A 26,190-nucleotide genomic window follows, 5' to 3' on the forward strand; every position below is an offset into this window, starting at 1 on the left:
ATCAGCATCGATAAATAAATGAAACCCAAAACGAAAAGAAATTACAATGAATAACCGATTCAAACTCAAAACGAGTAGAAATTAACATCAGTTGGGTGCAAAACCTCTATGCCTTCCCAAGGCCAGAACAAAATTTGCACTTTACTGAAAAAAATACAAACGAATGTTCATTGTCAGTTATACTGATATTTAGTAATCAAAATGTTAATATTATTTGATTTATTAAAGTTAAAAAAGTAAAAACATTTATATTTTTTTCAGTAAAATTCTTGACTACGAATGGTGTAAGAAAAAGCAATTGGTTAACTGCATTCGAAATTATTTAAACTCATTTCATAAAGACGATACTTTTTTTGTCAACATATGAATTGCAATTGCATATTGCATCTGTCTGGTTTTTATGCAAAGTAACAAAAGAGACGAAAAATCAACGAACAAGAGAGTAGTGAAGAATTATGGTATGCAAAGTAATATTTGGCAGGGAAAGTCACTGGTGATTAATCGCTAGGGGTGGCCCCGTGATTGTGTGATTTTCGGGGATTCTGGGAACCAAATTTTTTTTCGGGGTGACGCATAGATTTTCGGGGAAATACCTGAAAATTCGGGGATAGTGAAAGCCCTGCTTGATTTCTAATCAGGAAAATCGAAATACTAAACCACACGAGAAAGAAAAGCTCCGACTTTACGGTTGGCGCAATAATGAATTACCGCAAAATTAATTTAAAGTCAGCCGAACGCTGCCGCCTCTGCCGGTGGTGGCGTAGCGACACTCCGGCGGCGGTCGACCGGGCCTCTCGTCGGCGGCGTTCGGTCGATCCGCCAGCGCGGCGCCGGGGTCTGGTTATGGTGGTTAAAAACCAGGAATCCGGTTTTACCCTCGTTGAACTTTATTCCGATATATATATATATATATATATATATATATATATATATATATATATATATATATATATATATATATATATATATATATATATATATATATATATATATATATATATATATATATATATATATATATATATATATATATATATATATATATATATATATATATATATATATATATATATATATATATATATATATATATATATATATATATATATATATATATATATATATATATAATAATAATAATATATATAATATATATATATATATATATATATATATATATATATATATATATATATATATATATATATATATATATATATATATATATATATATATATATATATATATATATATATATATATATATATATATATATATATATATATATATATATATATATATATATATATATATATATATATATATATATATACGAGCAAACAATTTAAGCAAGCAATTTCTGCCCGGGAAATTTCACTTTTTTGGGTGATGATGAATGTCGCCATTCCATGGATTGTTGTTTTGATTCTCACCCATTTCCTTACCATTCCATCACTCATAATGTTTTGTCCGTAAACTTCACAGATCTCATGATGAATATCGATTGGTTTTACGCCTTTAGCACTAAGAAATTGTATAACCGCCCGTACTTCACAATCGGCGGGACTCACAATTGTTGGAGGCATCTTAAACACTCAGTAAACAACGTATACAATTAAAAATCAGACTGTAATGGCGTAAGTGCGTAGACAAGAGATGTAGGTAACCAGTGTGCATGCGCCGAATGACGACCGTAGCACTGTGGTAGCGTAATCGTAAAACGGTACTTACTTAAAAAACATACATTGTATATATATAAAGATATATTTATATATATATATATATATATATATATTTATATACATATTTATATATATAGCATTATAGTATTGACTATTCGACCCTCAACTGAAAATCGAAGAAATTGCTTTATAGTTGTATCAATAAGTTCCGGTATGTTGACCATTGACAATTTAAGCATTACAAAATATTCTGCCTAATATTTTGATGAAGTATTTTTTGGACCAGATGTTAGTGGTAAATGGTTATCATAGATTATTAGTCACAGGATGAGAATTTTATTAATCCTTTCTAAAGTTTTGAATGAAAATAAAATAGATCTACGACAGCTCCATCCTATATTTGTCACCAAGAAACGCTTGTTTAGTAATCAGAGGGAGTCTTTGCTGTCATAGTGTTTTAAAACGACAATCGCATGGATAGCATAGAACGAATTGACTTTTAAGAGGTCTATTTGAACTGCAAAGGCTTTTTCAATACGTCTTTTTTAGATCAGAGATGAATTTTTAACTTTTTTAAATTCTTTAGTAATCTGGCATCCTTTTTCCACATCCATAGGTACATTACTTGAAACGAGATTTTTTCTGTTTCTATTGTAGTAAATTTTCTATTTTAATATTGAGCAATTTTTCCGTTTTAGTAATTTTTTCTATTCCGTGATTTTTTTCCATTGCTCTCAGGTCGACTTCGGGTTCTCTAAGCGCCTTGGTGTTAGCGGGAAAACATGGACCTTCTGTGGAACTCCCGAGTACGTTGCTCCTGAAGTAATATTGAACAAAGGCCATGATCGAGCGGTGGACTATTGGGCAGTTGGAATCCTGATGTACGAGCTTCTTGCAGGAACGTAAGTTGATGTCGCTCTCTATAGTTAGATTGGTATTTAGGTAAGGCAAATCCTGGTTAAAAAAAAGATAATTGCAACAAAATTGCAACCCAAGCCAACATCAACCAAAGCTCGGTGTGTCAGCTTAATACATAAGTACCTGGAGAGCGACACCCAGTAAGACAAATATCTTCAGACAAAATCTTGACAAAATAGTAATAAAAAAAATAAAAAACTCGAGGAAACGAGCAGCACAATTCAAAAACAAAAATTAGGCATTAATCCAAAAGTTGATAAAAGTACCGCTCAATCATCAATTAAGTAACATAACTTAATAAAGTTAATCAGCACAAAATAAGCATAATCATTAAACAAGGCTGAATGAGAAAAAGATGGTTAAAATAAATCATTGTACAGGGCGCAGCAAGGGTTTTGAGTTTGGATGGGGGTATAAAGAATGTGCGATAAAATTGTCCAGTGTGCCGACAAAGCCGGACACATAAGCTAAATGAAGAATATACAAAATCTACTGAACTTAAAGAAGCGGTCTTTCTACTTCTTTTCTAATCTCAAGGTTTTCCCTTTTTTCCTAGCTGATCCAAACTAGTTGATCCAAACTAGCTGATCCAACATCATCAGGCCGAGTTGTCTGGATTTCCGCTTAGCTCAATTTATCACATAATTATATTGCTAAAAAGCAAACTTAATATGAAGGAAAAAATCTTTAAAAATGGATGCGCCTTTGTTTCTTCACTTTCCACTGATCAACAAGTTCTGATTACTCCAACTTAGAAGTTATATCTTTTTCGATGTAGAGGAACATAAGTGAATCAAGTCTATCATCGCCATTGTTGACCTCATTGGTACTTTGTAATTTCCATCTTATTGTAGATCTGCTCACCTTCAGCTGAAGTCACAGGTACGGTTTTTGCAAAAACGAAAGCTCTATAGACAAGTGGAAGAGCCCGCTCATGCTCTTTGTCCATGGAGAAGAGCTGTCCCAAGTTTTGTTTGTTAGTCTGAGTCTGCTTTCAATTTTCCTTGAAGATTTTTCTTATTTCAAACGTCAGTTCTCCTGGTGGAATCTGCCGAACAGGGAAGGCTGTCGCTAACTCACTACATTTTGAAGTGTTTAGCTTTGCTACACACTCGAAGATGGGTAGAAGAAGCTGCTGAGCTTCGTCACACGATTCCTGCACCTCATTACTTAATCTTAAGCCATCACATTTCTTTTAAGAAGATTCGATACCTTAATCATCATTTTGTGAGCCTCAACGCTGCTGACTGTTTCAAAGGCAAAGGGTTCATTAGCGAGTTCTCCTAAGGGACTACTTATTATTGAAACCTATTGAGAATTTGTGATTTGACTATGAAATTTGATTAAAAAGACAATGGAATTGTGTCGGCAAAGTTTTCAATCAAAGCAGCTTGCACAAAGAAAATTCGAAGATCTGTCAAATTGATCAAATGACACTCCTTTTGAGGTAAATTTTGACATTTTCCTAGGAGGTATACTAGAATTTTTTTAGGGACAACCCTTTTCCTGAATTTTAAAAAGAAAATTCTGCTCCGTTTGATCGAAAAAAAAACACCATTTACACTTCCTAATGATATTGGTTTCACTAAAACTAAATATATCTTTCTCCGGCACAAAACAAGAAAAGTTACAAGGTTTTTCTAAGAATTCAGGGAAAGAAGGTTTCGGCTTTTAGTTTTCTGACGTTTATTCAGATCGTTTATCCAAGCTCTACAAGGTATGGCAAGACCACTGAATCCATTCTAAGTTGTTTGGCCACACAAACTAAAAAATCTTATAATGGACGAGATAGGCTGGTTCTTTATGGTATCGAATCCCTTTAATAAAGCAGCGATATGTTCTTAATGTCATTTTTAAATGACAAGTAAAGTGTTGAGAAAGTGTAAGTATATCTAAATAAGTGTACAAAGGTTGAAACCTACAAAGTACTGTCTCTGGTAAATTTTCTCTTTCGTGATGCCTCAAATTAAATATTTTTCTTCTTCCAAACGTGCTTCTTGGGGCTTGAAGCTTCAAAGTTTCAAGCTATAAACTTTGGGTGGGAGAGTCCCCCTCCCCTTCCGTTATCTGCACCCCTGTCACTGTCTCATATTTACTGCGACTTTAATAAAAAAGAAATGGTGACACTGATTCGTCGTATCCTTGCTTGTGCTGGTCACGTTCACTGTGAAAACTACAGGTAGTACTGTTTGTTTGGTAGTCAGTTCTCATTTGGAATACTCTCTCAGCGCAAGTGTTTCTCAAGATTATCGTCTGTAAATTCTTTCAATACGAGTTTCGATGCTGTTTTCAGGGTGTAAACGAAGTTGGCAAGACAAGTGGAATATCTCTTGTAAAAGCAGGTGCTTTGAAGCGTAGTGATCTATGCAAGTTATCCTCCATTTGCTACTGTTTGCATCTCGAGCACTTGGCCCAAGCCCATCATAAGCCGAAAGGCTTATTATGTAGAACCTTTATGTAAAACTTTATCTATATATATATATATATATATATATATATATATATATATATATATATATATATATATATATATATATATATATATATATATATATATGTATATATATGTGTGTGTGTGTGTTGTGTGTGTTTGTGTGCGTGATTGTGTATGTCTGTGTGTGTGTATACGTATAAATATAAAATTAACATCCTTGAACCGTAACTGCTTTCTTTGATACCCACTTTGTCTTTTACACATCCTTACAAACCGAATTGGCCCGCTATATATGCTTATCTGCATGTCAATAAATGGAAATGTTTAATTGTCAGATTTATTTATTTGAATCGTTATATATGGTCAACCTGAAATTTGTTTATGTGAAAGTTAATATTCGATTACATTAGAGTTAAGAAACTACGTCTTTCTTTAAATTTAGCTTTGGTGTCAACTTTACACATTCTTGATTAAATATATGTAGGCAAAACTGTGTGTTATAAGTCGCGCTTTACTTTAGACAACATTTTTCTACGGTTCCTGGATTTTACTAAGTTGGCAAAGTAATATTATTTTTTCTGGATTAATTATAATTTTGAATTTACGACCAAGGGTATTGAGGCAGTTTTTTTTTTATTTTATTGTATTTTTTTTTTTTATGTAAAAGCAACTTAAAAAAAAACAAAAAAAAACAAGGTGATGATCTATTGAATGAATAAATTTGTATTGAGTGATTAAACTTTACAAGTATTTCACTACTAATAGTCTACGAACTAACACTACTGAAAATAAAACTAGAATAAATGAAACTATACTACTAAATGCCACAATCAAAGGGGACAATAAAATATAAACATCAAACCAGTCTTCTATTAGAATACAAAAACCTATTGAAACATTTCCTTAACACTTAGTCAGAAATGACCTAGGACAAATGGGAAGTTAATTCCGAGAGATTGGAGTTCTAGTTCCAAACCGAAATGTTGTAAAAAAAACAGGACAAGTAAACTGGAAGTGGCTACAAGTTTTGCTTTCACCACAAACACATTCTCCACTTCTAGTCTTTCCAATTTTACTTAAGAAATAATTTAACTAACTATGTCCAGTTATAAGGTGATGACCTATTTATAAAGTTTAAATGAAGACGAAGTGCTTATTTACATAATACTAATATAAAAGTCGCTCTCTTTTATGGCATATATTGCTATTATTATAATAATAATATTATAATGACAAATTTTAAAACAGATAATAATCTGTTTTATGTTGTCTTGCAAAATTTGGATTTTTGCATTTGTCAGCTAGTTGTACACGGTTCTTTATAGTTTACTAACTAAAAAAAGCAAGTTTTTTCAACTGAAAGTAAGAATCAATAATAAAACTTAAAACGAACAGAAATTATTACGTATGCGAGGGGGGTTGCCCCCTCCTCAACACCTCGCTCTTCACGCTAAAGTTTTTCGGCATTAAAAAAAAAAGTCACTTATTGTTCTAATTAATCGACCCTTGTCTTTCAGGAGTCGTTTTTAAATAATTTAGATAAAATTTAAAATTTAGTGTAAAGAGCAAGGTGTTGAGGAGGGGGAAACCCCCTCGTATACGTAAAAATTTCTGTTCGTTGTAAGTTTTAATATTGCTCCTTACTTTCAGCTGAAAAAACTTGTTTTCTTATGTAATTTCTGATCGTTTTTTTTTTTAAATGAAGCCAGGAAACCTGGCTCTACCTCCACAAAAAATCCCCCTCCCCACGGAAATATCCTCTTGGCAATTCAATCTCGGTGAAAATTTACCCTTGAAAACATACCCTTAGCCCCTCCACGCGTAAAGTTGAGTCAGTAAAGAGAAAGCCAGACATATAAAGAAATTTTGTGTAGGAATCCTGGCAAATTCCCCTAGTATACAATTTCCCTGAAAAGTTCACCCCCCAGAAAATTCCCTCTCCATGGAAAATTCTACCCTTGCAGTCCCCCCCTCCCAGCAAAAAATTCGTCCTCCCGTCCCCACCCGAAAAATGTACGCTCGCTTCCCAATAACAAATACTATACGTAAACAATGGACAAATTTTATAACTTAAAGACCTTTCCCCAGGGGCTGTGGGGGGTCATGGGTTACTATTGCGCCTGGTCTACAGTTCGTTACCATGAACTGTTTGATTTCAAATCCTGGCAATAGTAATAGTAAAGATAAAACTCCAGCTACTCGCCAAAGAGGGGTCTATCAAATACCATGCGATTATGGCAAATACTATGTAGGCAGAACTCACCAGAATTTAGACAAACGCATACAACAGAATAAAGATGATATTGCCAAAGCTCTAAATTCTAATGTTGCTACTGCATCATTTGATTCTGCTTTAGGCAGCCATGTATTTGAAAATCCTAGCCACAAAATACTTTTTGATGAATCTGCCCTTATTAGCAATGACCTAAGTAGACCCCGGCGCCGCACCGGCGATTCGACCGAACGCCGCCGACGCGAGGCCCGGTCGAACGCCGCCGAAGTGTCGTAACGCCGCCGGCGCGCCGCAGGCACGCCGCTGCCGGCAGAGGCGGCGGCGTTCGGTCGACTTAAAATTATTTGTGCGGCAATTTATTGCGTCAACCGCAAAGTCGGAGCTTTTCCTTCTCGTGTGGTTTAGTATTTCGATTTTCCTGATTAGAAATCAAGCAGAGCTTGCACTATCCCCGAATTTTTGGGTATTTCCCCGAAAATCTATGCGTCACCCTGAAAAAAAATTTGGTTACCCGAATCCCCGAAAATTACGCAATCACGATGCCACCCCTAGCGATTTATCACCAGTGACTTTCCTTGCCAAATATTACTTTGCATACCATAATTCTTCACTACTCTCTTGTTCATTAATTTTCGTCTCTTTTGTTACTTTGCATAAAAACCAGACAGATGCAATATGCTTTTGCAAATATTGCAATATACACAGTTCTTCATATGTTGACAAAAAAAGTATCGTCTTTATGAAATGAGTTTAAATCATTTCGAATGCAGTTTCACAATCGCTATTTCTTACATCATTCATAGTCAAGAATTTGATTTTCAAGTTGAATAGAATTATAGAACGCATTAACTACTGTAAAGCTTCCTCCTTTTGTTGTATTTTGAAATTGACAGCCGACAGTTTGTTTCTACAGCTGAATTGTAAGTTGGTAGATTTTTTTTTTTTTGCTGTTCTTAGATAAGATTTTATTATTTTCTAATACTAAATTATTTAACGCCTGATATAAAATACAATCTTATTTCTGGAAAATTTACACCCCCTCCCCCCCCCCAAAAAAAAAAAAAAAAACAACCTTAGACTAAGACAAATTTTATCAAATTACTAAGCTATGTCAAATGTTGGGGAATTAAAGATTGAACCAGAATTTACTCCAAAAATATGATTCATAAATAAATTGTAAATTATTGCCTATAGGGGGGGATAGAGAGCTATAATTGTCAAATAATAATACATCTTTTTTTATTGAAAGCAAGGATGCCTTACATAAAGTTATTTTTTTCATTTAAAGTTAAGAAAGAAGAAAATGATATCGAATTCCTTGGGAAACCATTGAAATATATTGATAGATCCAGGACCTCCAATTAGGACTTGTTCATTGTCTTAGTTATTTTGCGATTTATCATAGACTACTGGCCTAATTTGGCTTTTGTGTGTGTTCCCTTTTAATTCGATCTTATGGAATGCCATGGCAAATCTATCACTCAGTTTTCCAATAATTTGAGGTATATCTAAATAATTTTGACATTTTTGTTGTTGTCTTTGTACCCCTTTACTTATACCCTCAATTTTTCTTCAAGGAACACTAAGCTGTTTAACGTTATTTTGCGTGTTTGTTTGAACCGTATAGTGACCTAGTTAATTATTAAGTAAATTATTTTTGTAATGAAAGCTGAGACGCTATCCTATCAAGGTGGTATCCCGAGGGGGGGGGGTAGGGAGGTATTATATTTAAATGATAATAGCTCGAAATTGTATTTATTGAAAGCAGGGATCCCAAAAAGTTGATTTTTTTTAATTTAAAGCAGAGATTGCATCCTATCAAGGTAGTATCCAGAGGGGGAGGGGGTATTGAGCTATCATATTTAAATGATAATATCTCAATTTTTTTAAAGCAGGGGTGCCAATAAGTTAATTATTTTTTTTTATTTAAAGCAGAGACGGTATCCTATCAAGATGGTATGCAGAAGGGGGGCATAGGGAGTTATTATATTTAAGTGATAGTACCTTGATTTTTTTTTTTTTTTTTTTTTTTTTTTTTTTTTTTTTTTTTTTTTTATTGAAAGCAGGGATGCCAAAAAGTTGAAAAGTTGACAAAATTAACAAGATTTTCGTGAGTTATACTTGATACAGCACTTGCATGGTTTTATCGTCCAGAGGGAAACGGACATTTGCGTCCAATCCGTTTTTTTTCCTGTTGATGAAACGGGTTTACTTTGAAAACATTCATTCACATGTACCAGGTAGATTCACACTAAAACGAATTTCTGTGACGAAAGCGATATCGACATCCCTACCTAACGTTGCGCTCGAGTGACAATGGCGCCCATGGTCCAGTGCCCAAGTTACATTAAAAGAACAGGTCATAATAAAAGCTTTCAATTTGGGAGGTTCAAGGAGGAGTCTTTGACAGTCTTATGACCTCAGGGTACTAGATTTTGCAACGTCCTTACGTATCTACAGTGGTTTAGAAAATTCGATCACCCCACAAATGATTACCAAAAATATGCACAAATGTAAAATTTGGAATATTATAACACTTTTTTCAAAGCTTTGAAGAAAAGCAAAAAAGTCTAAATACGCTTAACTACGCTCGAAAGCTATTTTAAAAAGAAACTCTTTGGAGATTTCCATGGAAATGGCCATAGCAGAAGCTTTGAGTCTGGGGGGGGGGGATCAAAGAGGAGTCTTTGAGTATTTCGATCACAGGTGACTTATTGTTGCGACTTTCTTAAATTTGGTAATTCTTGTGAGCATTTGGAAATCAAAGCTTAAACTCAATAGCTGATACTAAGTGTCCTTACATTTTGCTTGGATTAAAAGTGACGAACTAGGATGAAAATTTAAACATCTTCCTGGAGCTACTTCAGTCTGCATATTATTTCATTTAATTACACTTTCATTTTTTTATTTTTGATGAGCTTTTCATTTTTTACCTAAGAAAATAGCTGGCACTTCATTTTTCTTCATAGCGAATAAACTATTAAGTGTTTTTTGTGTCATTGTAATTGAAGTGTTCTCATGTGAAGTGTTCATCATGTATTTTTCAATTTGATAAATTTACTCCTTTTAGATGCAGTTTATAATTTGACTGATATTAGGTATTTATCAGTTTATAATTTGGAATGAATCCCCTAAAGAAAAAATTAATAATATCCGAAGGTGCAGCCAAAAGCAATAAGATAGCAGCAGTTCAGGCTTAGCCTACATCACATATATTCTATAAAGAAGCCAAAAAAACTTTAAAATGCATTTTTTTTTTAAATTGTTATTAAAAACCAGTTTTTAATACAAGAAGTCTTCTTAGGAATCCAAAAGAGCCAGAAAAAAAACAAACAATCAATATCAAAGTCGCGCATTTCAACTGTTTTAAAGGTGCCAAAATAGATATAGGCAAAGGGCATTATGAAAAAATTAAGCTTCTAAGTTCAAAGTTATATTCAAAGTTTTTACCCAGATAACTGACGAATTTTGTGATACGGTATTTGAAGTTTATATGCAGTAATGCTCGATGAAAAAAACTACTAATTTTGATAATTATTGATGTTAAGAATACAGAGCTAATAGATACTTCAACTAATCGTATTATGCAAGGGTTCTGAAACGCCACAGCCGTTTCGTTTCTACCAGATTTCTACTTCTCTTGATAAATAACAAAGAAGACCAGTTCCTGCCAGCGACTTGTGAAGTTTTGAACTCATGAATAGGCTCGAATCTGTTGTAAATTTAAGCTGTGATTTGAGAAAGACTGATGAAAACATTAATGTTTGCGGTCAACATTCATCGCGCCGGCGGCGCGCCGCCGACATCTTACCGGCGGCGCGCTGTTTTTGGCCCCGCCGCCGCCGGTCTTCCCTCATCGGCGCGGCGCCGGGGTCTAGACCTAGGCATAAAACAGATAGTTCGAGAAGCAATTGAAATCAGAGTTAAGACTAATAATAATATTTCCTTAAATATGGACTTGGGGGAATATATACTAAGTGCTCTATGCACAAATTTAATTAAAAATGATCTTACAAAATATTAAAAAAAAACAATAGACTTTAACACAGAACCGGTCACAAAAAGACCTTTGGAGGTTAGCTGCCAAAAAGGCTGGATCAGCAATTAGAACGCGCTTTTGAATTATTTTTCTTTTATCTCAATGAATCGCCTTCTTTTACCTCACTTTTTCATCAGTCCTGGTTGAACTTCGCTGAAGTAAGTATGCTGGGACTGTGTTGAAAAACTTTGCTTTTTAGTTTTATTGGTCGCATGTTGCTGTGAGTCTTTCTTCTTTTATTTATTTTTGTCTTTCTGAGGACGGCCCTTGGACACAGGGCCGGAATATTCATTCAAATTATCTTCACTGTCTTGGAAAAGAATTCCGTATTGTTCTTCTTTTTTTGTTGTTTGTGATGGAAAGACAGCGTGGTCTTCGTCGCTAAATTAATTTCGGTTTGTTTTTTATTGACATAGTGTTTTTCGAAGAAAAATAATATTTTATATCTTTTCAGCTAATTTCTACAAGTATCCATAGTTTGGGTTGTTATTTGTATGTTGGAGAAATTTTTCAACATTTTTAAATCCTGACACAAGCAGTACTTTTAAATTTAATTTTTAAACTCCTGAAGTTGACCTGAAAAACAAAACTTAATATCATTCCCAATAAATAATTTCCATGCTCTTTGACAACCTAGATACACTGAAACTCATAATAATAATAATAATAATAATTCATTATAAGCCAAAAAAAAACAGGCCATACAGAACAGTATTCTTAATCACACTCCACAAGAAAAATAACATAAATATCAAATTTCACTCATTGATGTCTGCGCTTCATTTACATAATTACATAACTGCCTGATTGATCTTTTTACAGTCGTGTTCAGGATCCCCGGGCACTCCCAGTTAACACCCTCAAAAAACTTTTACCATAAAATAGAAATTTTCTGGCACTCGGGGAGAAAATGGGCGACAACCTCAATACCTAGGTTACATCTGGGGCAAGAGTAATCCGCATTTGCATCTGGGGCCACCCTATTTCTTTCAAATACTCTTTTTCTATTCTTTAGTGGCAGGCAATTCGCTCGGATCCGAAACCCAGTCCTCAATGTCTCCCCCGGTAATCCTAGTTTAAAATAATATTCGAATCCAAATATCTCTTTTACTTGGTATTAAAACTTCAATGTTTCAGATGTTTTAACTGCCTGGGTCCACATTTGTATTTCCTGGTCTTTTTTTCTTTCTAAAAACATAGCCAAAAACGACTCACCCTGATCTGAGGGACCTAGCCCCTCATTCCAAATATATGATAATCCTAATCCATCTAAAACATTTTTTTATTTGATACGGCCACGATCTTTTACGTTTCGACCGTAGCATCTCCACATAAGCTGCTTTTGCTAACCTATCTTCTGACAGACTTAAAACCTTAAGCCAGTACCGTATCATCTGTGCTAATCTACTCATTCTCAGCGAAAATATACCTAGGTCACCTTTTAGAGCCTGATTGTGGGTCGTTACATGAAGGCCACTTAACCTCTCCAAGTGTTGCAGCTTAATTGATTCCACGTGTGGTGCCGGGTCATGCCCCCAAAGTTCATCTCCGTACTGGATAGTAGGCAAAACTTTAGAATTAGAAACATATTTATTCATTTTTAAATCTTTTATACTTGAAAGCCTTGAATTACGTAAAATGGCAGCTGAAACTGCTTTCCCTCTCTTAATCATATGTTTTACATGCTCTTTTCATCCTCCTTTTGCTGAAAGTGTTACTCCCAAATATTTAAAATTTTCGCTCTCTTTTACTTTTTCACCTTTATAATAAAATTCTACTTTTTGATCATCATTATTCACACGAGTTCCTCTAAATACCACAATCTCAGTCTTTTTAATATTCAACACTAGTTTCTTTCTATCTAAATATTCTTCTAATATACTCAATAAGATTTGGAGCTCCTCTGGTGACTTGCCTATCAACACCGCGTCATCAGCAAAAAGCAACAGAGATAACGTCAGGTTCCCTAGTGACACTGTAGGGGCCCATACCTTTTTAAAATGGTCAACAATATCATTTATATACAACGTGAACAACCTAGGCGAAATACTACTACCCTGTTTTACTCCTTTTCTAATTTCAAACGGTGACGATAACCCCTTCCCTAAAACTTTAACTATACCAAATGTGTTTCTATACATATCAGCTAGTATCCTAACTAAAAGTCTTGGTAAGCCTATCTTTAACAGTTCTAAGCACAGGAAAGTCCTATCAATACTGTCGAAGGCCTTTTCTTGATCTAAAAATGCAACGTACAACCTAGTCTTCCCTTTTGCATATTTCTCTACAAGCGCCTGTAGGACTAAGACCCTATCAACAGCATTATATCCATCCCGAAATCCTGCCTGCTCCTCCTTCAAAATACTATACTTTTCTAACCAATGAGATAATCTAGCATCTAGTATTCTTTCTAATATTTTGTTAAGACTAGGTACTAAAGATATCGGTCGATAATTACTGTGATCCGCTTGGTCTCCCTTTTTGAATAGCGGCAAAATCAAGGATGTTTTCCACAGCGATGGCCATTCTCCGGAAGCCAGAACTGAGTTGAAGATAGCCAAGAAGATGGGCATAAATAAAAGTTGGAATTGTTTCAAGATCATTGTTGGGATTCCATCGCTACCAGGTGCTGATCCACCTTCCATGGCGCTTATGCATTCTTCGATTTCTTCTTCCGATGCGGATTTTATCAGATCAGAATCGTGTTTTTTCAGCGGGAAACTGGTCTCATTCTCTGTAATCGATAATTCGTCGCTGAACCAGCAGTCGAACGAATAGTCTTCATGAACCGCGTCCTTGTAGTATGTAGGCCATGTTTTTGGGTCAGGTACTTTTGGCTGAGCTATGGAAAAACATTTTTTTATCATTCTCCAGAAAGACCGCGTATCACTCTTTTCATAAAACTGGATCAGCTCTTCCTTACCTTTTTGAACAGCCAGTCTCTTCTTCTGTTTTAAAAGGCGTTTATACTCCCGGCGAACATTTTTAAACCTTGTTACTAGTCGAAGCCTATTTTCCTCTATTTCCTCTTCCCTCAAAATCTCCATTTCTTAAATCAATTCTAATTTTTTTATTCTACATTCCTCATCAAAAAATTCTATATCCTTACAATCTCCTTTATTTCCTAGAACTGGGCCTGCTATTTCATGTAAAATCTCCGTGAACTCTTCTATGAATCTATCATGGTTATTTATCTTCTCTAAATCACTTAATCTTATAGCTACATCATCCTCTGAAAACGCTTCACTTAATTTAACCTTTTCCTCTGTAGACCATTCCCTAGGTATCTGACGTCTAACATTATTATTATAAATACGACATTCACTTGAAATATCCCTCATTTGGGGAGCACTCCTTGATCTAATTTCTAAGAATACCGGTAGATGGTCCGATCCTACTAGCTTAAGCACATCCACATTGAAGTAATTCGGAACCCAACGAATATCCACCAAAACATAATCAATTAAACTTGCTTTAGGCCCAGATACGTAGGTAAACTCACCCCGATTTTTATCCTTTCCAAATCTTCCATTTCCAATCATCAAACCCGATTCTGCGCATAGTGTCAGCAACCTTCTACCCCAATGATTTATTCTTCTTTTTTCGTCCCTGCTAGCTCTGGGAATTCTGTAGACGGCTGGGACTGCTGACTGAATACCTGGAATTAACACATCATTTAATTCAACTTCATCACTAGTATAAGCATTAAAATCGCCCATTAATATCAATCTATCATTTTCAAAATTAGCTCTTTTTTCATCTAATTCTTTTGCCAACAAATTCCACGTATCTTCATTTCGGTACGAGCTATTTTGAGGCGGAATATAAATCGATCCTATTACAATACACAGTCCATCCCAACATTCTAATCTAATCCAAATAAGATTTTCTGATTTACTTTTCAGCTTTGTATAACTTTTGAAAGACTCATCTTTTATCAACACTACAATGCCTCCAAAATAACGATTGTTAGAAGCTAACTCTCGCGATACACTTTCCACATTAAAACCTCTTACTTTTGGAGTTTCACTAGGGCAATGCCAGGTTTCAATTAATGCTACAAAGTCAAAGTTTGACAAATCACTTTCCACAGAACTTAACTTATTTTTTATACCCTGTACATTCCAAGATACAAACTTCAGGGTTTGTGTATGGCCTTGTCGATGCTATTGGGCTCCGTAATCACTCGGGGGGAAAGCTAACCGGTAATAATCGTCGCCCCTAGGCCTATTAATACCCATGTACTGCCAAGGCCGTTTTTTTTGTGGCTGCCTGAACGGGCGTGTGTTTTGTCTGTAAATCGGTGGCTGATTTCCTTCAGTAACTCGGCTTGTCGATGGCTTCTCATTTCTTTGCTGTACATTTCTAGCGGTGCGACTGTAAGTATTATCAACGGGGCTAATCTCGCTACTTTTACGACCTTTCCCTGTTCCTTTTGTTTTCGGCAAGTTGCTGTTTCTTACAACTATCGTGTTCGTGTCACTTTCATTACCAGAACAGTCCGACTGATCTGAATGGAAATTCTGGACTGAACTCTGGTTATTTTCATTTACATTATAGGGATTTAAACCTCTGATATCTGAGTTACTCTGTGCTGCATTAGGGGCCCTAATTGGGTGGCTTACCGTCATTTCTTTTATTTTTTCACATTCACGGTCGTATGTGTACGTTTTACCTTCAATGATAAGCCTATCGCCTTTGAGCCGCGCATTTTGGCATTTTACTAGGGCTTGGGACAGCACTGGCTTTAAATTTTTTCTAGCCTCGCGTTGATGCGTAGTGTAGTCCGGAGCAACCCCTACGCCGTTTTGTTTCAATACAAAATTATTCCTGAGAACCGCATTTCGTATTTCCAAGTCATGCCACTTAACTATTACAGGGCCTGATCTCAGGCGGAAAGCATCTTTTATGTCCCTCCGAGAAAGTTATAGGTTCGGGAGACACCAGGTAAGAAACTCACAAAGCTCATCCTTCAAACTCGACTGGGATGGACCTGTCACAGGGAAATTGTAAAACACGAGGTTATAACGCTTTATTTCTGCCTCCAATGCGTCAATTTTCAGTGTAGACTCCCTGAGTTTGTTCCTCATTTCCGCTAGATCGTTTGAAATTTCTGATTTTGTTGTATCTAGCTGTTTACTAAAACTATTCATTTTTGCCTCTATACCGGATAAGCTGTTTGAGAGCTGTGGGATCAAATCAAGTTTGAAATTTATTTCACGCATAAACTGAGAAATAGCGTCGGGATCTGACGCACCCAGAAGTTGAGATGGCTGAACCTGATTCCCCTCCATTTCTGATTGCGTATTCAAGATAATTAAGATTGCCTACCGTAATCTCTGCCAGCAATATTCTCCGGCAGTAGAGTTTATTCGTTGCGTCCCGCTTTAGCCCGGGACACAGCTTTGTAGCGCTCTCTTCTTCAGTTGTCAAAGAAATGAATCTTTATCCGGAGACGCTGCTATACTGGGGGGCGTGGCTAACTTCTTCCCGTCCTTGCGCACTGAATTGTGTATTAACTGTTATAAACTAATAGATGTTATCACTCTGAATGACCGATGAATACTGATTACATATTATTTACTTAAATTGTAAGAGCAGAAGTAGTAATATTAGTAGCCCCAAAAGTTTCAACTTAAATACTCCCAGTCGGTCTCGATATATTGCTGAGGTGTCTTATTGGCAACCTAAAACACAATGCCTTCTGTTTTAATCTAAAGTAACTAGAGTTTTAAAGCATAAGGGGCCAATAGCATAATTTTGGGGTGTTGACATGCCCAATGTCTCTAAAGATATAGATGCTACTATACTAAACAAAATGACTGTCTCAAAATTTTGACTGGATGTGTTTGGAAAATGAACGTACTTGAGAGAAGGGCTGTATATTTCTAGCTATTATAGAGTGGTGCTGCCTATGATATTGCTCATATTCCCTTTTGAAAACCCCTATGCACACAGTTTTTTTCGTTTAATTGAAACTCCTCCTAAACGTTCTCTAAAAGTTTCGCCTTAATACCCTTAGCGCCATTAGTTATAGTAACTTTAGTGGTAGTATTAAAAGTATACATATAGTGTCTACTGGCTAGTTTCAAATCCCCCACAACTTACCCTTAAAGGTCTAACTTAATAATAGGCTATAAGTTGTTCTTTAGATATTGCTTTGCCACCTTTTTTAAAGTCCACATGCTCATAGTTTGTTTTAATTTATTTCAACACCCTTCTAAATATTTCTTGAAAGCTTCACCTTAATACCCTTAGCTTGCGCAGTAAAAATACTTGTAACTGCATTTGTAGTAGTATATGCATACCGCCTTTGGTTTCTTCAGCATCCCATTCAACACACACTGAAAGTTTCAGATTAATACCAAGAACTGCTCTTGAAGCCTTTCTGATGCGTCTGGTTGACAACCTTTGGGGGCATAGTGTGTTTCGAATTAGTTCCATATAATTTCTATATATCCCGAGTTGTTCTCCTTAATATCCTTAGTTTTAATAGCAGTAGTAGTAGTAGTAGCAGCAGCAGAATTAATTGTAGTAGCTTAAGCTTTAGTGGCAGTAGTAGTAATAAAAGTAGTAATAATAGTAACAATAGTAGTAGTATGCAGTAGCATTATGGATGCAGTATAGAAGCAGTGGCATTAGGATGCAAATATTTTCTTTTGGTAAGTTAAAAATCCCTCACAACAAGCCCTGTTAATTTCAACTTCACACAACAAAATGTTCCTAAGATATTACTGTTACACCCTTTTGACAACCTGCATACAGAAGGCGTGTTGTGATTCAGTTTACCTCCCCCCCCCCAAAAAAAAATCCTTTGAAAATTTCACCTTCATACCCTTAAGCATAGTTGAAATAGTGGTCACAGTAGTAGTATTAATATTACTGGTAACAGTATTGAATAGCGGTAGTACTACCAGCAGCAGTAGCATTACCCTATTGCCTTTTGGTCACAAGAACATGCCTCTCATTCAATCCTGGAAGTTTCAACTTGATACAATTAGCCATTGGCATGACATGGCTGATATGTTCTTTTGATAACCTGTATGTTTATATACTTCTTGAAATTTGCATCTCAATGCTCTTAGCCTAACAAGTAGTTGCAAAAGAAGTAGTAGTAGTAGTAGTAGTAATTGTAGCATTTGCAGTAGTATTAGCTGTAATTTGCACATATTGCCTTTTGGTTATACGATCTTTACATCTAAGCATTCTCTGAAAGTTCCAACTTAATACCCAAATCGATTCTTGAGATACGCTATTTCGACAATTTGCATGCACATAGTGTCTTTTAATTTAGTTCAAATTTCCCCTCAATACTGTAAATGTTGTAGTCTGGTAGTGGTAGTGGTGGTAGTCGTAGTGGTATTGGTAGAATATAAATATTGCCTTTTTGACCATATCCATTATAATTTCCTGAATTTTCCAAATTAATATACTTAGTTATACCCTTTTGACATTCCATATACACATAACATGTTTTGATTTTGTTCAACACTCCCCTCAATATTCTCGGAAAGGCTTATCAGAGTGGCTTTCGTCTTGTTGTAAAGTGAAGTTCGGGCAAGTTCATCTGTTTCAGTGGCAAGCGCTAGACGTAGACAATGAACATCTTGCTAAACTAACAGCCCCTGTTTTGTGAAATGTAGGTAGCTTCACATCCCAAAAGATATAATTACTGGACCTTTTAAGAAGGCGAAAGAAAATAGATCTCCTAAAATTTTGATTGGATACGTTTTGGGGAGTGATAAGCTTTGGGGGGGGGGGGCTGATTACCCTCCTTTTTGAATCTTAAAAAGGACACTAAAACTTCCGACTTCCAATCAAATGAGCTCCATCCGATCCAGAGATTATACGACCACCAGTTCCATAGAAACCTTGTATGACCAGGGGTATAACTTACAACCCTTGCCCTCTGCGGGATTGTGTTCACCCTAAAGACATATTATATGATTTTTGGACTATTGGTAACATAATGGCTATCTCACAATTTCAATTGAATGCGTTTCGGAAAAACAGGATGTCAGGGAGGGGGGCTGGCTAGTTCTCTCCATCATGTTTGACCCTTAAAAGGAAACTAGAACTATACATTTCCAATCAAATGAGCCTCTTCTAAAGTTTACACGACCACCCCCTCCATAAAAATATTATATGCCCCCGGGGCATAATTTACAGCCCTTACCCTCAAACCTTAGGGGATTCTGTCAACCCCAAAAGCCTTATTGTATGATCTTTGGACTATTTTTGAACAAATGGCTATCTCAAAATTTTTATCGGATGCATTTGCGGAAAATATGACTTGGGGGGGGGAGGGCTGCCCTCCGATCACTTTGACTTGTAAAAAGGGCACCAGAACCTCTGATTTCCAATCGAATGAGCCTATTACAGAGTCTGTACGACCATCCTTTCCATAAAAACCTTATATGCCTTCGGGGCATAACTTACAACCCTATAGCTGAGGGTAGTGGGAGGAAGGTTGTCATCCTCAAAGACATAATCTCCAGGCCTTTCAACTACGCTGAACAAAATGGCTGTCTCAAAATTTTGATTAGATGTGTTTTGGGAATGAATGGGCGTGGGGGGGGGCTTGTTGCCCTTCAATCACTTTTGACTATTAGAAAGGGCACTAGCCCTTTTGATTTCCAATCGAATGAGCTCTTTCCGAAGTTTCTACGACAACAAATGGCCATCTCAAAATTTCTATCAGATGCATTTCGGGAAAATACGAGGTGAGGGGGAGGGTATCAACCCTCCGATCACTCTGAATCTTAAAATGGGCGCTAGAACTTCTAATTACCTATCCAATGAGTCCCTTCCGAAGTTAATACGATCACCTTTTCTGTATAAACCTTATATGCCCCCAGGATGTAACTTACAACCCTTGATCTGAGGGCTGTGGGGGGATTGTCATCCTCAAAGACATAATTTTCGAGCCTCTAAACTACATTGAATAAAATGGCTATCTCAACATTTTGATATGATGTGTTTGGGGAAATGGTGGGTGTGAGAGGGGGGTTAGTTGCTGTCCATTCACTTTCGACTATTAAACAGGGCACTAGCCCCCAGGCTGTAACTTACAACCCTTGATCTGAGGGCTGTGGGGGGATTGTCATCCTCAAAGACATAATTTTCGAGCCTCTAAACTACTTTGAACAAAATGGCTATCTCAACATTTTGATATGATGTGTTTGGGGAAATGGTGGGTGTGAGAGGGGGGTTAGTTGCTCTCCATTCACTTTCGACTATTAAACAGGGCACTAGCCCTTTTAACTTCCAATCGAATGAGCCCTTTTCGAAGTTTCTACGACAACTCTTTTGATACGAAGTGTCCTGGTCTAAAACAAACCAAAAAATAAAACAAAATAAATAGATAATACATTGTGCCCTCATCGCTCTTTACTTAGGCAGTGCTAATGCGCTGCTTATGAAAGCCAAATTGAGGTAACTATAGTGGAAGTTGAAGAAACATATTTCGATTTGCCATTTTTAGTGTCATATAAAAACATCCTTTTATCTTAATAAAGAAAGAAATGTAGATCGACCAAAAAAATTAAGAAAAACGGTTGAATATCCTCTAATAAAAACACTTGAATTACGATACAAATAGATACTTATGCGGGTCAAGATTGCGTAATACTAAAACTGTACAGCATAATTTATTAACAAAGAAATCTATCATTTCATTCAGTTATTCATCTATGTCTCAGGAGGGGTTAAGCACTTGGGTAAAGGAGCGAAGGCACTTAACCACGAAAAAGGCCCTTAATTAACCAAATTTCAATATAAGTCTTTCATATTTATGGGGGGGGGGGTCTAAAACCACTGAATCTTCCCTCTAGCTACGTCTCTGATTGAGAATACACATATTACAAAAGCTTTGACAACAATACGTCATAGGAGTGAATTTAGTAACCGGCAAAACTTGAGTACCAATTAAGATTGAGGTCTGGAACTTCTTCTCTAAAATTTTGAGGTATGCTGAATGTGATGGTAAAATTTTCATCAAGCTGGTTTCACTCTGAGGACACAAATTGGATTCAACTTTGAACTTAATTGGTTTGCAAAAGTGAAATTGTTAGACAGTAAGATATTCCGAAACATTGAATTAGCTTGGGATTGGTGACGTATAATCCTCTCCTACGTTTATCAATGAATTCGGTGACCCAGTGATTATAGAATTTTTACAAGAAATAAAATAACAGAATTTTATTGGATACCCTTTGCTCATTTAATTAAGACGTAAGTGGTTTTATCAGACATATAGTAAACTTAGTTAGGCGAGCAGGAGAAGGGCAGTTCACCCGCTGCAAGCGCCGTTGTACCTGCTGGGACAGTTTCCCTTAAACTGCGGGGGTAAAGTGAACGGGGGCTGACGTTTCCCTTGTCTTTTGGGGTGATAGCTGGATCAAGAATGACGGAAAATACCGTAGTTTTAAGTCCGGTGTTGAACTTTATTCAGAGGCATGTGGAAAAGAAAACAAATAAGGATATTGTTATCAGGCAGTCGAAGTTTTTCTCAAATAAAGCTTTGAAAGACGCTATTGATGTATGTTAAACAGTGCTCGACAAAGACATTGATCAGAGTCGTAAGGGCTCTCAACCGGCTTCTGCCTTTTATGGCGATATTTATGAGGTTAAGTCAGAAAGGTTTGCAAATGAAGTTCCAACCCCTCATTTTGCCATTCTCGACCCAGCTGACGTTCCCACCATTCCTGAAGATGTGAGTGCGATTGCTGCCTCACGATTGAATGATTGTAAAGCGATGCTAAGTTTTATTGTAGAGAAGCACGAAACTTCTGCAGTACCTAGCTCAGAGAACCAGCCACCAATGTGGCCATCTCTGCCCCGACCAGATAGGACTATCCCAGTTGTTTTGTCGAATCTGCCCGCAAGCTTGAGTGCTAATCCTACCAAACGAAAGGAGTTCTTAAGGAAAATTGGACCCGCTGATAAAATAGACAGAATCGAACAACGAAGAGACAGGCTGTTTGTACATATGAAAGACGAAGCATCCGCAAGTGTTGTCACCTCCGGGGCCCAAGGTGAGCAAAATATCCGTAGCAAGGTACTGCGTTCAGAATACCTCGGGATCATTTACGTTGACAAAGATTATGACGTTTCAACTATTCCCAACCTAATTAGCGGTGTTTCCCAGCCAAGCACCTTGGAAATTCCTCAGTTGTCCAGTTCACGTTCGTTACTAAGATAGACTTCGATCAGGCTCTCAAGTTTGGAATCAAAGTGGAATACACCATGTTTTCTGTGTCAAAGCCCCCTACAAAACGGCTGCAGTGCTATAAATGTCAAGGTTTTGGTCATCGTGCAAACCAGTGTCAGAAGGACACTAAATGTAGCAAGTGTGCTGGTGATCATAGCTACTCCGAGTGCACCTCAGATGTGCTCAAATGCGCCAACTGCGGATCCAGCCATGCAAGTAACAGATTTCGGTGCTCAAACCTGAAAAATGCAGCTCGTGGTACAACTCCAGACCAAACTGCGCTGAAAAACTCAAATCGTAAACAGGCTCGATAAGTGGCAAAGTACGTGTGTTCTGTCAAAACATAAACGGTTCTAGAGAAAAATTAGACATGCTTCAAATAGTGTATGGTGCTTTCGATATAATTTGTGTTAATGAGCATCTGCTTAATGAAGATAATAGCACAAGACTGATTACTTCTTCTGATCATCAGTTTTTTATCCGCCCAGCTAATAGCACTGGGGGTCAACCCTCGGGGGGCTTAATGATAGTTGTTAGAAATAAGTATAATTGTAATCTGTTTGAGTCTAGTGATGGTTGTCTTGCGGTAGAATTTAGTGGTTTTATTGCTGTTTGTGTTTATATGCCTACAAATTATAGAAATGGCCGATCGAGTCAGAAGTTTGCGTCTGCCTGCTCGTCATTGTCAAAACTACTTGAAAGAAGAGCTCTTACCCGTAAAGCTTGTATTATTATGGATGATTTTAATACGGACATTAATGATAATACCATTGGTCACTCACAAATGTTAAATGCTACATTGCTGCAAAATTTCTATTATCTACAGAAAAATAGATCGTTTACCTATGTACATAATAGTGATAGCACTTCTGATCTCGATGTCGTGTTCACTGATATGGGGGATCTTCAGCGGCAGTTAGTTAATGTTTCTGACGACTTTCTTTTGAGTGACCATTCGCATCTTGAGTTTCATCTACACTCAGTTCTTTTGAGACATATGCTGCCTCTAGACCCAAGTGGTTCACTAAACAGAACTGGAGTCGTATTGATATATTTACTTACCAGATGCTACTTTGTTCGTACTTAGATAAGATAAGGGTTCCGTTTCATTTGCTCTCGCGGATAAAATCTGACCGGCTTCTCGATTTGAATTGTTATCTGCTTGAACTGGTGCATAGAATGAAAATGGCTGCATCTGTTGTAGTTCCGTCGGAAAAAATAAAGCTGAATACCCGTAAGAGAGACTGGTCAGATTTTCCTGGTTTGAAGGTTGAAGAAACTCGCCAAGTGTTTTGGAGACAAATCTGGGTTGATTGTGAAAGACCACGATCAGGATGGGTTTTCAAAATTATGAAGTCGAGTAAACACCAATATCAAAAGAAGGTGAAATCTTGGAACAGAAGTCGGGTTAAGGAGCTATCGCGGGAAATAAAAAAATAATCCTCGTCAGCTATAACGAGAAGTGTCTAAACTTATCCGTTCTTCTTCTTCACCGCCCGATAGCATTGAAATAAATAGATGGTTTGAACATTTTTCTTCAATTTTTGCGGCTGATCCTCCATCATTAGAAAGTAATTTCCGGGACATTCTGATGCAGCATTTTGATTGACTAAAAAAAATACAGTAAATGGCCTACTATTACCCCGTCGTGTGTTGAATCTTTTGTTCGTTCTCTTCCTTTAGGAAAATCGCCTTAGGCAGATGGTATTCAGCCGGAACATCTGAGGTATAGTACCCCTAAACTGTTTAGCCACATAGCTTTGTTATTCCAAGCAATATTATCGCAACAGTCTGTCCCACAAGGTTTGTGTCAGGGGGTCGTTACCTGTATACATAAGAAGGGGAAAGACCCTAAAGATCGTTCTTTGTACATACCCATCCCTATTTGCTCAATTCTAGCAAAATTACTGGAGAAGATGCTGTGCCCTATAGTGGCAGCGCGAGCGGATGTGGGTGACAATCAGTTCGGTTTCCGGTCCGGTCTCGGTGTTCAGAATGCATATGCAACTTTTATTTCAATTGTTGAAAAGTTTAAGAAACGAAAAACTCCGCTATTAGCAGTCCTGTCCGCTATAAGCAGTCCTGTCACTACTAAGGGCAGGAGTTGATCCCTTTGTCTTTAAATGTCTATGGCAATGGTATCAAAAATCTCAAGTAAGAATTCGGTCTGCAGGACCGCTTTCTGGACCTATAGAGATACGTAGGGGTGTTAAACAAGGCTCAGAAATTAGCCCTGTGATATTTAACAATACAGTAAGTTCTACGAAAAAATCGATAGAAGAATTTTCGATAGATGATAGAATTGATGCTAGTCATCTATCTTACGCAGATGATCTACTTTTGATAAGTGATAATTTAGAATCTTTACAGAAAGCTATTAATGCCATCTGCACTTGGAGATATTGGGCTAACAATAGAGCCGTCTAAGACTGAATTCGTCGTTTTCAACGACGACACATTGCCAAATCGTGTTGTTAATGTTTGCGGGAAGACAGTTCTCCAAAAGGATAAGTTTTAGCATCTCGGACTCCGATATGGGAGTTCTATCAAAGCTACTAAAATCTAGTTATTGCTGCACTCTAAGAAAAACTGCGGAAAACTTAAAGTATGCTAGCACGAACTAAAGGTCAATTTGACAAAATTACGCTCGGTCGTCTTTGTAACGCCATGTTCGCGCCACAAGTCTTTTTTTTTAACCCCTTTATGGAATTGCTTTTGTAAAACTGAACGTAACCAAATTCGTTCAAATTTCTTCAGTATTGCAAATATTTATTGGGAATTCCCATATGGTTCAAAAACTCTTATGTTTTGCTTAGGTACTATATTTTTGAGATAAGTAAGAAAGTGGATGGGTTGTCTACCCGTTTCAGAAGTCGAAATGGAACAATACACGACCTTTCATTGGCTAGTCTTGTGCATTAAAATCGTGACTTTGATTTCGTTTGTTTTTCTCTCTTCCATAGTTATCGCAATTTAATTTTGTTTTATAGCGTTGTGTGATTTTTTCGTTCTTTTTTCTTTCGTTTTTATAACTCCTTCGAGCATTTATACTGTATTTGTATGAAGGGTTGAAATAAAATTATTTATTATTATTATTACACTGAATGTATTACAGGCCACCTTTCGTCGCCTCAGATCCTATGAAGACCTATAATTACATTTTGCGGGGTATCGACCAAATTGATTTTCCACGAACAATTGGACGACAAGCTATCTTTCTGATCAAAAAATTTTGCAAAGAGCTACCAGCTGAAAGACTCGGGTACCAAAGAGGAGGCATTGATGATATTAGAAAACAAAGGTAAAAGTTGAAACATACTTAATGTCTTTTATTTTGGTGCTTATAGAGAAAAAGAGAAAAATAACCATATTGTCTAAGTATGTATGTAAGGGAAGCCTTTTTGACCCCTTCTTTCCTAAGCTCCCTAACCTCAAGATTATAATAGTTTTCCCTTAATTTTTTTATTCTTCACATAATTTGCCTGGACTTTTTATTCTTAAATACCTTCCACGTCGACGAAATTCCGACGTAGCTGCCTGATGGTTCCACACTCAGAGGCCACTATTTTGCTTGGGTCAATATTTTCACCAATATTATATACGAAAGGACACTCGACTGTAATCTACTGACCTTGGGTGTTTCCTTTGTCTTTTTTTTTACATTTCTTTAAT

The 26,190-nt window shown here is 36.6% G+C and overlaps 1 protein-coding gene across 5 annotated transcripts in view; it reads left to right on the forward strand.

Annotated features, from left to right (window-relative positions):
- The window catches only part of Pkg21D (Protein kinase, cGMP-dependent at 21D), a 263,107-nt gene that overhangs the window by 229,417 nt on the left and 7,500 nt on the right, over positions 1–26,190 (forward strand). For all 5 annotated transcript variants that reach the window (XM_089089512.1, XM_089089514.1, XM_089089515.1 and 2 more), the window contains exons 12-13: positions 2,421–2,584; positions 25,634–25,819. In XM_089089512.1, the coding sequence (XP_088945638.1) occupies positions 2,421–2,584; positions 25,634–25,819 (350 nt within the window). The remainder of the gene's footprint in view (positions 1–2,420; positions 2,585–25,633; positions 25,820–26,190) is intronic.

The sequence above is a fragment of the Artemia sp. Qi Xiang Cuo genome, chromosome 5 (assembly GCF_049724085.1).
Source record: "Artemia sp. Qi Xiang Cuo chromosome 5, ASM4972408v1, whole genome shotgun sequence".
Lineage (NCBI taxonomy): Eukaryota > Metazoa > Arthropoda > Branchiopoda > Anostraca > Artemiidae > Artemia > Artemia sp. Qi Xiang Cuo.